The following is a 13,110-nucleotide window of genomic DNA, read 5'->3' as shown; positions in this document are numbered from 1 at the left end:
CTTTTTGGGGATGCAACAATTAGAGGATCTAATAATCTCAAAGATGTTTTACGAGAGTATGAAGTATGCTCAGGACAATGTATTAACTTTGAAAAGTCAATGGCATATTTTAGCACAAATGTCTCTGAGCAAATTCGGGAACAAGTTACTAGCATACTGAAAGTTCAAACCTCCAACAACCCAAAGAAATATCTAGGATTACCAAATATGGTCGGAAGGGATAAGAAAAGATCTTTCCAAATTTTAAAGGACAGGATGATTAGCAAGGTTAGAGGGTGGAGTACGAGATTTTTGTTGATAGGGGGAAAGGATAGGGGGAAAGGAGGTTTTCATAAAAACAGTACTGCAGGTCATCCCAACCTACACTATGGCATGTTTTTTATTGCCAAAATCATTGTGCAAAGAATTAGAAAATATAATAAGTCGATTTTGGTGGCAAAAAAATCATTAAAAAATTGGCATCCACTAGTGTGAATGGAGAAAGTTGGGTGAGTTAAAAGAGGATAGGGGAATGGGATTTCAATGTCTTTCAAAGTTTAACGTGGCTATGCTTGCTAAGTAGAGTTGGCGTTTGATTTATTATCCAGATTCATTATTATCCAAATCTTTAAAAGCTAAATACTGCCCAAATTCAGATTTTATGCATGCACGATTAGGGAGCTTACCATCATATACCTGGCGAAGCCTTTGGTCAGCAAAAGGACTACTTGATAAAGGAATGGGCTGACGAGTTGGGTCGAGAACTCAAATACAGATCTGGAATGATGCATGGATTCCAAGCTCGGCTGACTACAAGATTCAATTTTCAGGTAGCACCCAAAATCTTATGTTAGTTTTTGAACTTATTGAACAAGACTCAAATCAATGGAAGAAAGAGCTAATTCAGCATACCTTCCACCAAGATGATGCAAAAAGGATTCTTTACATCCCCTTCCCACTTGAAAAAGAATTGGATAAAATCATATGGTACGGAGAAGCCTCGAGAGGTTACACAGTACGAAGCGAGTACAAAAATTTAATAAAATCGGAAATATCAACAAATATACAGCAAAACCAAATTATTTACAAACCCATGTATAAAGAACTATGGAAGGTAAACTAGCCTTCTAAAATAAAAATTTTAGTATAGAAGTCCTTAAAGAACTTTCTTCCTACTTTTTCTAATCTGGTTCAATGCAAGATACGAGACTCTGCGACTTGCCCAAGATGCAGTAATATTGAAGAAACCAGAGAGCATGTTTTTCGGGACTGTTTCTTTGCAACAGGAGTATGGACAAGGCTAGGAATTGGATGGCCCCTGGAACAAAATCAGACACAATTTAAGGATTGGATGCATTATTTATTTGACAAAAAATCAAAAAGTTGGATAAGAAGCATTGTATGTACTATATGGGGCTTATGGTCAGCAAGGAATAGGCTACTTCATGAAAATATGCACAAATAGAAGTGAAAGTTACCTAATTTATTCTTGACTACATGCGGGAGCTCGAAGGGGTAAATTGGAAAATACCTGTCAACATAATTGCTAATGAAAATTGGAAGCCACCAAACGGTTTGAATGTCAAAATTAATTTTGACACTGCATTTGAAAGATATAATTATAGATCATGTACAAGGATCGTTATAAGGAATGTTTTGGGTCAAGTATTAAAAAAAATTTACAGAAATGAACACATACCAACAGCATTTGCAGCAGAAGCTCTCGCCTGCGTCTAGGCGATGTGATTTGGGGCAGAATCTAGGTTCTTACAAGTTGAAGTCGAGGGTGATACATTAACTATCATCAAGAAATTAAAAAGCCAGGAGGAAGATGGATTAGAAATTAGAGCATACATTGTTGATGAAAAACGATTATGCAATAACTTTGTTACTTGTGACTTTCAACATGCAAAGAGACAAACGAATAAAGTAGCTCATCTATTAGCACAAGAAGGCTTAAAGGAAAATGAAAATACTTATCTTAGATCTGGCTTCTCCAGTGCAGTTGCAAGAGTCGTTGAATCTGATAGGCCAAGAACCGATTAAAGCATATTTCTCTAACAGAATCTGAAGAAAAAAGGGGAAATGGCTATCTCTATTTGAAAAATAGGGATTAAGTTCAGGAGGTTTAAAAGAAAATATATGGATGTCAATAATGGAAAGGTGTTTCAGGAACTGCGCCGATCCTATTGAGGAACGACCAAAATAGTGAGAAAACTCACTAATCATGGAAATACTTTACCAAGAGAGGAGAAGATAAGATTCATGGCTGTAACATCTCGATTTTTTGGGGCCTAGTCGGAACAGTGGTTTCGAAACCACAAATTCGATGAGAAAATTTTCATTTTTATTATATTTTTAAGGTCTACGATTTCACAGAATGATTTTGTGAAAATTTCGTTCAAAAATTTCGACGTTTGGGCACTCAATTTGGTCAAAAGGACTAAATTGTAAAAAGTGAACTTCTACATGTTAGAGGTGTCTAATTGTTATGATTTTTTAAATTGGAGGTCCTTAAATGATAATTAGACCATTCGTTAATTGTTGGACAAAAATAGACATGAAATGGGTGTAATAAAATATTTTTAAGTTAGGGCCATTTTGGTAATCTAATAATTAAAAGAATTAAAAAGCCAAAATTGCCAAAATTTGGTCATCTTCTCCATGTACCAGCCGAAAGCCCCATGGAAGCCATGGCTAGAGTTTGGTTCAAGCTTCCAAGCTCATTTGTAAGTGATCCTGAGCCATGTTTTTAATATTCTTTACATTTTTAAAATCCGAGTAACATGATCTACTCATTTCTACCATTATTTTGAGTTAGGGTTTATGTTTAAAAATTTACCCATGAGTTACATGCTTGTAGTTTGATGTCTAATGGTAGAAAATGAGTGTTGGGTGTTAAATAAACAACTTTTACTAAGCGGATTTCTATGAAAACGTCCGAAAGGACCATTTTGTAAAAGTTTTAAAATTGGTCATAAAAGGGTGATTTAGTGGAAATTGGGGGCTACCGTAGTTATGAAAATGATTCAGCTAGGCTTAAAATGTAAGGAAATTTAATAAAAATCATTTTACGAGCATTGGGGCAAAAGTGAACATATTTGAAAGTTTAGGGTCAAAATGCAAATTTGTAAAAATATGATTTTTGGACCCATATGAATATGTTACTAATTAGTAGGCTAAATTTGATATTACAGATCAAGGAAATCGAGATTCGGGCTTAAATTGGGAAAATACAAGGTTATGGACTAAAATGGTAAATTGCCGTTTCTGGATCTGAGGTAAGTTCGTGTGTTAATAATAATGCAATACCATGCTTGAATTGTAATTCTCTATTGATATGGCATAAATTGTATGATTTAATATGTTTAGGAGAAGTTGATGGATGGTGTGTATGATATGGAAAATGTGATGCTTGTTGTGTCATGTGAAATTGAATGGCAAATTATTGTTACATGAATTGAAAGTTAAATTGCTATTACATGGGTTGTATGAATTGCTACACGGTTGTACCTGACGAGATTTCGACAAGTAAGTTCAAATAACTTTAAGTAAACTATTAATATGCCTAATTACGTGTGTTATGAATGCATGATATTTAGTTATAAAGATGGCATGACAATCCATGAAATATGTCAATAATAATGATGTGATAATAAATGTCTCGGTTGAAGTAAAATGGGAAATTCGATGGATAAACCATGGCTTACATGACTTGAGATCCTGCATGCGTTGCAGAAAAGGATTTAGATCGGACGAGTAATCCGTTGATCTCAAATATAGAAAGGATCTAGCCCGAACGGGTGTTCCTAAAGTGATCTAGCCTCCCGAAGAATATGTGTGCATTATGGATTTAGCCCGGACGGGTAATCCGATTAGGGTCTGAATTTAGCCTGGACTGGTCATTCAGATCCGAGCTCATTGAGGGTGTTTGTCGCTATAAGGGATTTAGCCTAGACTGGTAATCCCGACATCACTCTATGAGTTTATATTTCGGGGGATTTAGCCTGGACTAATAATCCCGCCGTAATATGTGAGGTTCACGGGAGTGCGTGCTTGAAAATGATCACTTGTATGATATGATGGTAAATGGGCTATCCATCGAGATTCTCGAGAAATTCAACGGGATTAAAATTAGAAATGAGAACAGAAATTCTTGAATCATTGAGCTCAACTAAGATTAATGCTATGATACTTTGTCATGAGACTAATTTGATGATTGAGTGCATGTGATAGGGAATTATCCTAACTTGGAATGTATGACTAAGTGTGCTCATGAGAAATAATAACTTTTATATTGAGCTCTATTGTGAAAAATGAGTAAAGGATCCATGAAATGGTAAGTTCATGATTAGTTGGAAATGATCTTATGATAGTGACCATTATATTGTACCAAAACAGATTTGGATAGTAGCATTGGTCCTACTTTGAAAATCCACCAAAAATAGTGGAAATTGATTTATAATTTGAGTAAAATATGAAATTAAATCTTATCGAGTCTAGTTTCTGATAAAGGAAACAGTGTAAGTAAAGGAATCTCATGTGATGAGATATTGGAATTTTTGTGAAACAAGCTTGTCTCAACTTTTGAAAATCACTAGAAATTGTACAAAAATAATTTTGAGTTAGGAATCATATTACTGAAATCCTTAATGAGTCTACTTTCAGGAAAAAGAGACGGGAACATTATCCGAATCTCGTATTCTGAGATAAATAAATTTTAGTGAAGAAGGGTCGAATCTGTCAAACAGTAAAACAGGGAAGAATTTGAATAATAAACTGTACTTATTGGCTAGACCAAAAATTCTGAAAATTTTATGGTAAGAATATATATGAGTCTAGTATCAGGGAAAATTAATGGATCTTAATTTGGAGTTTTGTAGCTCCGGATATAAATAATTTAATAACTGTGACCCAGGAAAACTGCTTAGCTGGAATTTGAATAAATAGAAAGAATATGAAAATAACATGTTATTGCATTGTTTATTATTTTCATGCGAGCTTGCTAAGCGTAAAGCTTACTCCCTCCTTTCCATTTATTTTAGTTTTGCCAGGTCAGCTCGGGGTTGGAGATCGTCGGAGGCAGCATCACACTATCGAGCCATTATCCGTGGAGTATTGACATGTGTATGTTAAATGTTTTCATGTGAGTGGCATGTATAGGGACTTAGTTTTTCTATGATGGATGTTGTTATTAGCCAAATGTATTGGCTTATATTGATTTGCTGATTATAGCCATGAGATGTGGCTTATAATGATTTTGACTTGTAAACCTATTTATCCATGATATGTGTTAATGTCTTGTGATGTAGCTAGACTAGTTTATCATGAGTAGGTGGAACTAATGCATAATAACGAGCTAATGATGAATGCCACTGAAATCATGTACGTGTGTGCCTGTAAAGATGACAAAAAGGCTTGGAAATTAGCCTAAGTCTTGACCACACAGGTAGAGACACGGCCGTGTGTCTCAGCCGTGTGGAGGACACGGCCTCGGGCCTTGGGCGTGTGCCTTGGTTGTGTGCCCTTAAACACTTGCTGACGTCACAAATAGAGAGTTACATGGGCGTGTCCCAAGCCACACGGACGTGTGCGACCACACGGCCCCGACCCGTACGGGCGTGTGACTCTCCAAAGCATGAAAATTGGTTAAGTCGCCTAAAGATTTTTAAAGTTCTTGGTTTAGTCCCGAACCACCCCGATGTATGTTATAGGCTTCGAAGGCCTGTATAAGGGACGATATGCATGTGTTTGAAAAGTTTTAATTTTGGGTAAAATTTGGTGACCCGTTTTGTATGTTTGTGAATGTTTAAGTCCAGTAACGCCTCGAACCCTGTCTCAGAGTTGGATACGGGTGAGGGGTGTTACAATGGCAGTATGCTTAAATGAACACTGAAAAGAAGAAATGTGAAAGAAGAAGGGAGACCATCTGAAATGAAGATTGGTTGCGATGACTAATTTTAGGGTTTCTTGAATTGTTTTTTCGTTTAGAGATTAGTGTTATTTAGAATGAGTTGGGCTATTTAGGCCTGGACTAGTAAACTTAGTTATACTGTTTTTATATTTTATTTTGTCTTTGTTTGTTTGATTTACTTTAATAAAATCACAGCCCAGTCATTTAAAAAAAAATTTGAATGATAAAAATGGAAGTGAAAAAGTATGAACAGACATAAACATGACTCCACATATGCAATTAACTATTAAAATTTAATAAAATAAAATAAAAAACATAAAAGTTGAATGGTAAATTTTTCAAACCACAACTAAATGAAAATAACCCTAAAATTATAATGATAATGTTTACTCTAATTGAGAGTTGTAAATGAACCGAGTTTGAATGAACAAATATCTATTCATGTTCATTTATTTACTTTTAAATTAACTCGTATTTAGTTTGTGTTTGTTAAAATTTCAAATTTTTGTTCATGTTCATTTATTTAAAATTTTGTGTAATTATGTTTGTTTAATGTTCACAAACATATTCATTTAACTTAATCGAACATGTTCACAATCATTAAACGAACATGTTCACGAATAATGTTGATAAATAATAAACAAACAAACAAACAAAAAATATATACACATATATCATTTAAATATAAAATAGTCAAATATAAATATTAATAATTATATTATAAATAAAAATACATACCAAAATAATTTTATTAATATATACTAATGAAATTTTTATAAAAATTATCATTAATAAATAAACAATTCATAGACAAATTGATAAACAAATTTGTTCATGAACATAAATAAACCAAAAACACATCTATTCGTGTTCGTTCATTAAACGAACATAAAACATTTGTTCATGCTCGTTTATTTAGCTTAATAAACAAACATTATACGAATAATTCACGAACAGTTCATCGAACGCTCTGTTTATCTACACCCCTACACCCCTATGATAAGATTTGACCGTACCATCCCATTAAAAAACCTCTTAAAATCTATTTGAACATGTCTTTTTCATTATTATAATAAGAGTGTGAATTAAACAAAGACTCCATCAGCCCGCTTAAAATCCACTTCTAGCCGCTGAATACCGTTAACATGCGTAGACACTTAACGTTTTGTTATTAATATATTATCTCTTTTCAGAAACCAATAAAATATCTTCCATCCCGAAAACATGAAAACAGGGGTAACTCAAAAATCAGTTTCTCACAAACAGTTTAGGATCATTAAGGAAAACGTGAGCACCATTACAATCACTGCTTTCTTCTCAAAGGCCTTGTCCGCCAGATGACGATGAAGACATCACTGACAGAACCTCTGTCACAGAAGCCATTACACTTAAAGCAGCTTTCAGAACTTCCTGAGAACACCCAGGCTTCACAATGGTACGGACCTGAAAATTACATTATGCGCATACGGTAACTGACTGTATCACAAAGTTATAAACACAGCAATTGCAGTTGAACAGCAACAAAACCAAATGAACAATTATTCACAACTCAAAGGCAACAGAAAATCCCGCACCTTGTCAAGGTATTCCTGCAGTTTCTTGATGCGGCCCATGTAATCCTGATCTTCAACACATAATGTCACAGCCTTAGCATCAGCACCTGGACCATCAAACTGGAGGGGTCCAGGATTTCTGTAGATATCATCCAGCAAAAACCTTGTTGCATTTTGTCTCAGCATCCTGCAATTATAGCCTTACAGAAATTAGTATGGATGCCAATAAATCTAGAATCTCCAATGCTTCACTTACAACTTGAGCAATAAAACTTACTCATATGCTTTGCCTTTCAAATCTACAGTAGCTGGATGAATAGCAGGTTTTCCAATTGACGCGGCATTGGGATTTTGAGACCAGCGCTTCACAGTCATCATTGCCTAAGTTTTACCAAATGCAATCCAAGTCAAGCCTTGCACAGAAAATATGCTATGACAGAAAATGGCAGGGAGCATAAAAGAAAGCAGGAGAAGGAGGGGAGTGGAGTAGCTCATAGAGAAGATTGTTCTATTTTGTTGTCATATCATTGATTGTACTAAACAAAACAAAACAAAAAAAAAAAAAAAACTCAACTGGAAGAGGTGCAGCACCACAACGCCACTTGTTCACAGGATTCTTTAGGTTGGTTATAGTTGCCATATAACCATTTAGACCAGCTGCAAGAATATGATAGCAGATATGTCCAAGAACCTGTGAAAAAGCATCATTACTAAGAAAGGGAGAAAAAAATTTGAAAGAAAAAGGGAGAATATAAAACAAGGAAAAGGTGACATAACAATGCTTTAATGATAGCTTACATAGGCATAGTCACAATCAAATTTTGATGGTAAGGATCCACGAGCTTGATAGCCAAAGAAGTGGCAAATAGCATTGAATTTCTTCCCCTTGTAAGTGCCTGCTTTCTGCCCACAACAACAGAAACAAGGAAAGAATTGTAATTCAGAACCCACTAAGGCAAGACAGTTTAAGAAGGACATGATTCAATGGGATGCTCCTACACATTCTGGTAAATATTGAAAGGCAGAAGGAACTTGCTATCTGAAAAGTATTCTCTAGGAGAAGTGTTATGTTGACAGAGAAGTAAAAGAACTCATTTATTGATTTGAAGAGCTTGTTTCAATGTCAACAAGAAAGCATCAAAGAGGTAGGTGAAAAACAAAAGGTTGCCTACCAGGCGCTTATTAATTTCATTCTCTACAAGGTGCGCCAGTAGTTTCTCTGTCTCAATCTGGAAGAAAACAGAACAAATATCAGCTATTTGAAAGATTTGATGGACTATGTTCTTAATAAGAAAGTAATTATATCTTAAGCTAGTGACCTGTGATAGCTGTGCAGAATCGTCTGACTCAGGTTGGAGAAGAAGCTGAGACATTTAACATAACACTCATTAAGCTCATTAATTGGTACACCATGTGCAAATATCTTCTAATCGTTAAGAATTATAACACATTAAGCTCATTAATTGGTACACCATGCGCAAATATCTTCTAATCGTTAAGAATTCTAGGAAATTAGAATCAGCACCTGTTTCCTTATGAAATGTGGCAAAAATTCAAACAAAGCAGATGCCCAAGGTGATAATTGGGAAGAAATTTTATCAGCAGATACATTTTGCCTGAGCAAACTGTGAATTTCCTGAAGTAAAAATCATCAACATAACCACAGATTAATGTCATATATCAAAGCTTCAAATAGAAAGAAACTTCTATCCTTGAAAGCAAGAGGGATGTGAAGGGAATTAGAGAGGAGTCACTGTTTAACATTAGTTACCTTCAATAGCGCATACACTTCAGGAATGCTCTCTATAAGCCCTTCAGGCAGGAGGATGACCCCATGGTTCTTGTCTGGTGCATACATACAAGGTCAGGAAAACACAATGACAACTAAGCTCTTTCTAACATGAAATAAAGGAACTTGAATTATTTGACCTTGCTCGGCCCTAGCTTGAACTGCATCACAAATTTGCTTTGTTATGTCAAAAAGTGTAAGCTTTGATGCAGCCACTTCTTCACCAAGAATTACCTGTTAAAATATATCAAAAGTTAAAGAGAAAAATAGATATTTTCAGTACCATATGTAACTAAAAGATATAACTAGCAAGCCAAAACTGACCATATTGGGATGAGATTGGAGGGTGCATTCCAGGGCAACATGTGATGCCTTCCTTCCCATAAGACGGATAAAATAATAGTACTAAAAAAGAAAAGCAGCTAGGGTAAGACAATAAAAAGCTATCTTATGATGTGACCATTCACCAAGGAGATACTATCTTATGATGTAAACAACTCACCTTCTCTGCAGAGAGAGCATCAGTGCAGACATTACTGATGAGTTGGGAATTGACCTTGCATATAGTATCAAAACCAACATTGGTTTCAACAAATTGATTCTTGAGGTCTCCATTCAGTGTAACAGGAACACCAACCACCTAAAAACGTGAGACGCATTGAGAAATATCCAATTGAAATAGAGATAGAAGCACCTAAATAGCTGTTATGGTATAGAGAATCTAATCGTAGAAGTTACCTTTGTAGGACATTTAGCTTCAGCAAATGTTTCAGCAAGTTGAGCAGCATCTGTGTTTGATGTTACACCTACAAGCAAAACAAAACTCTTACTTCGCAACTTCTAATAACTTATAATAACATCTTAAAAACCTTAAAAATTAATTCACCTCCAATAATTACAAGGCCATCCAATTTCAAATCATTGCAGGCAGCTAGTGCAGCCTTAACTTGCTCAGTTGTTCTAATTTGATCTTGTGTTCGTCCTAAGAGATCATAACCACCTTCTCACACAAAAAAACATAGCAAAGCATGTTAGATTTTATAGAACAACATGAAATCAAAGCTTTTTTACACAAGATTGCCTCATGAAAAGAATACCCTGATTTTTGTAGGTTGAAAGAATATCATCAGTGATCTCTAGTGTTTTTTGGGCAAATAAACCTTGAGTACCACCTGTTAGCAGGAGCAGTAAAAGAATCACCCGTCACACAGAGAATGGCAAGCAAAAACATAAATTGTATTGTAATGGAATAACAGAAAATATAAGAAAATCACAAGATGTGCAATATACAATCAACCACAACATAAAATAGAATGATTTTACTTGAACAGATACTCATAAGTTCAAGTGAGCGTGCGCATTCATTTATGGACATTTACAAGAGTAAACATATATATGCTAATATAATTTCCCATTTTTAGTTCACATATAACTTCCTATTTTTTCCTATTTTATTTTTCTTCCTATTTTTCCAATTGTATTGTTTCTATTTTCAGTTTCTCACCCACGTTGTTTTACAAGTATTTTACTTTTTTTAAATACTAATATATTATCTCTCATGTAATTCTAAAAATCAGATTAACTTCTCTCAAAAAAATACTTTTTTTTAAATTCTCACTGTGCATGTACCATAGTCCTTATAATTATGCATCCACACTGTATATTAAGCCCTTGACTAGGTTGGTAGTCAATCAAGTACCAACTCGATTGTTGGGTAATGACTAAAAATAACATTGTTTTACAAAATAAATTATATAATTTTGCGAGAGTTCATCTTTTTATATCTTCTTTATAAAAATAAAAAAAATACACATTGATTTGAACTTTATAGTTTTCATTTTACTATTTCAATCAAAGTTTGTTTTTCACCGACATCTTGGGCATTTTACGTGTGTCCTCTCATATAATTGTATCATGTATGTGTTTTGTGGCATTGACTGTATAACACCATTTAAACTGAGCGCTGCTTACCCAAAAAGCCCAGCAAAGTGCTATTAGGGTTGTGGATTTTGAGAGCTTTGTGGAGGCCCCATACGACGTTATGGCCACCAGGGGATTGTCTCCCACAAAAGACAAGTCCAACCCTGTTATTCGAGAAGATCTGGTCATTAGACAAATAAAAATACACTTGCATACATAAATACATACATACAGAAGCATACGACCATGAATAAATGCTAATAATTCCACAGAAAGGTGAAAGGATGGAGAATTATTGCGATGAAAATGAACCAAAAGAAAAAAGTAGAGAAACAATATCATGAAGTGTGATATAACAAGCACCTAATAGCTGGATGCTCAGTTATAATCTGAGCATCAGGTACTTTGGCAGTTGCCCTGAGAAAGTGAGCCAAGGGCTTGCCATAAGTGTGAGGAAAAGCTCGGGCTATGGTATGAGCATCAGCCGGGTCTAAAGATGTAGTGGTATCACCAAACTCAACCCTGACAGTAGTTCCCTGAAGAAACGTGAAAACTAATTGTTAATAAGAAAATGCCCGCAATCAAGTATCTAGTGTAGTCTACAGCCGCGTAACAGCAGGTCAAATCTAAACACCGTACATGCAGAAGCAAAAGATCATAAAAATCAGAAGAGATGTATGAATCGTGATTAGCATTAAGCAATAGCAATAATCGTGTGAAAGCAGAGATTAAATTGAATAGATCTAAGAAAAGCCAAAAATAGAAACTTAATTTTAAAAAAATAAGCAAACGCGAAAATCTTGAGATGAACGATTACAAATTAAAAAGAAAAAGAAAAAGAAAACATGAGATTCAGATGCAGAAAGTGAAGAGAAAGAAGGGAGCGACCTCGAGGCAAGGAGGGAGCTGTGGTTGGTATTGAGATCGGAGTTTCTGAAGATCAGAAAGTTCTCTGGGAATGCCATAATCAGAGTCCATTCTTTTTGCTTCTCGGTTGCTTGGTTGGTTGATTGGTTTTGGGTGACTTAATCCAAATCTAGTTGGTAGTTGTTGATTGTTGAGGTTTCTTGATCTTGGTAGGTAAAGAGTAGAATGAGAAGATGGATGGTAGATGGTTGCTGCGGCGGGGTGTTTGGTATGGGGAGTAGTCTGTAGTGGAAGTGATGTGCTTTTTATATCTCACTCTCGGACTGCTGAGTCGTAATACTGCTCCTATGGGCGATACAACCGAACCAATTTTTTTACCTTTTTTCTTTTGCCCTGCGTCTTTCCTTTCAAAATATACACCCTTCCATTTTCTATTATTACGCTACTGCCACCCCTTCTCATTCCCCGTTTACAAATTACATAGTGAATATCTGAATATTAGATCCCAGACGTGGATACTCTGGTTTTGATAAAATATATTAGATCACACCAAATTAAAATTAAAAATTTTATTAAATATGTAAGGTGGAAATAATATATTTAAAATATTAATTTTAAAAAATAACACGTAATAAATATTGAAATATATTATTTAAATTAATTATCAATAATAACACATGGAATATGTATTATATTAAAATTTTAGATTAAATTATAAAATCAAATTTAAACACTTGAATATATCATATTAATATTATTAAATGAATAAATTATTTATCATGATATTGTCATCAATCCTAAGTTGGTGTCGAGTTAATTTGTAACATCATTTCAATCAACAACATTATTAATATTAGAAATCCTATCACACAAGCAGTGGTGGAGCTAAAAAATTTTTTGGCGGCAGAATTAAATTGTATATTTTTATTATAGTAAAAATGCAATTTCACCATTTTGATAGTCTATATCTTTATAATTTTTAAAGGATTAAATTAATTTTTTATCATTTTAGGGGGCTGAAGTACAATTTTACCATTACTAATTTAGAATTTTATAAATTATAAATGGCCTAAATGGAAATTTTTCAT

General features: G+C 34.4%; 1 protein-coding gene across 2 annotated transcripts; it reads right to left on the bottom strand.

Annotated features, from left to right (window-relative positions):
- Positions 1–7,056: 7,056 nt before the first annotated feature.
- On the bottom strand, positions 7,057–12,514 carry LOC108476125 (pyrophosphate--fructose 6-phosphate 1-phosphotransferase subunit alpha). 2 transcript variants are annotated; one of them, XM_017778227.2, is made up of 18 exons: positions 12,044–12,514; positions 11,519–11,691; positions 11,207–11,319; positions 10,333–10,407; positions 10,122–10,235; positions 9,974–10,041; positions 9,738–9,875; positions 9,560–9,640; positions 9,376–9,469; positions 9,218–9,291; positions 8,972–9,082; positions 8,766–8,810; positions 8,619–8,675; positions 8,245–8,349; positions 8,021–8,137; positions 7,724–7,827; positions 7,468–7,633; positions 7,057–7,336 (listed from the first exon to the last, which is right to left on the bottom strand). In XM_017778227.2, exons 1-18 carry the CDS (start codon positions 12,131–12,133, stop codon positions 7,211–7,213), a joined length of 1,851 nt encoding a protein of 616 aa, XP_017633716.1. In that variant the 5' UTR covers positions 12,134–12,514; the 3' UTR covers positions 7,057–7,210. The 2 variants fall into 2 exon arrangements, with proteins under 2 accessions (XP_017633716.1, XP_052881768.1); XM_053025808.1 differs by lacking the exon at positions 11,519–11,691 and having other exon boundaries at positions 12,044–12,503.
- Between the last annotated feature and the right edge of the window lie 596 nt (positions 12,515–13,110).

Source organism: Gossypium arboreum, chromosome 3, assembly GCF_025698485.1.
Source record: "Gossypium arboreum isolate Shixiya-1 chromosome 3, ASM2569848v2, whole genome shotgun sequence".
Lineage (NCBI taxonomy): Eukaryota > Viridiplantae > Streptophyta > Magnoliopsida > Malvales > Malvaceae > Gossypium > Gossypium arboreum.
Note: the sequence above shows the minus strand (reverse complement) of the source record. Positions and strands in the feature narration are given on the sequence as shown.

What these genes read in the sequence shown, in the direction of transcription:
- LOC108476125 (XM_017778227.2), bottom strand. Translation starts at nt 12,133, where the DNA reads ATGGACTCTGATTATGGCATTCCCAGAGAACTTTCTGATCTTCAGAAA. An exon ending in ATGAAATTAATAAGCGCCTG is followed by an intron (nt 8,350 to 8,618) that starts GTAGGCAACCTT and finishes TGTTGTGGGCAG; the next exon opens with AAAGCAGGCACTTACAAGGG. An exon ending in TTGAAAGGCAAAGCATATGA is followed by an intron (nt 7,634 to 7,723) that starts GTAAGTTTTATT and finishes CTATAATTGCAG; the next exon opens with GATGCTGAGACAAAATGCAA.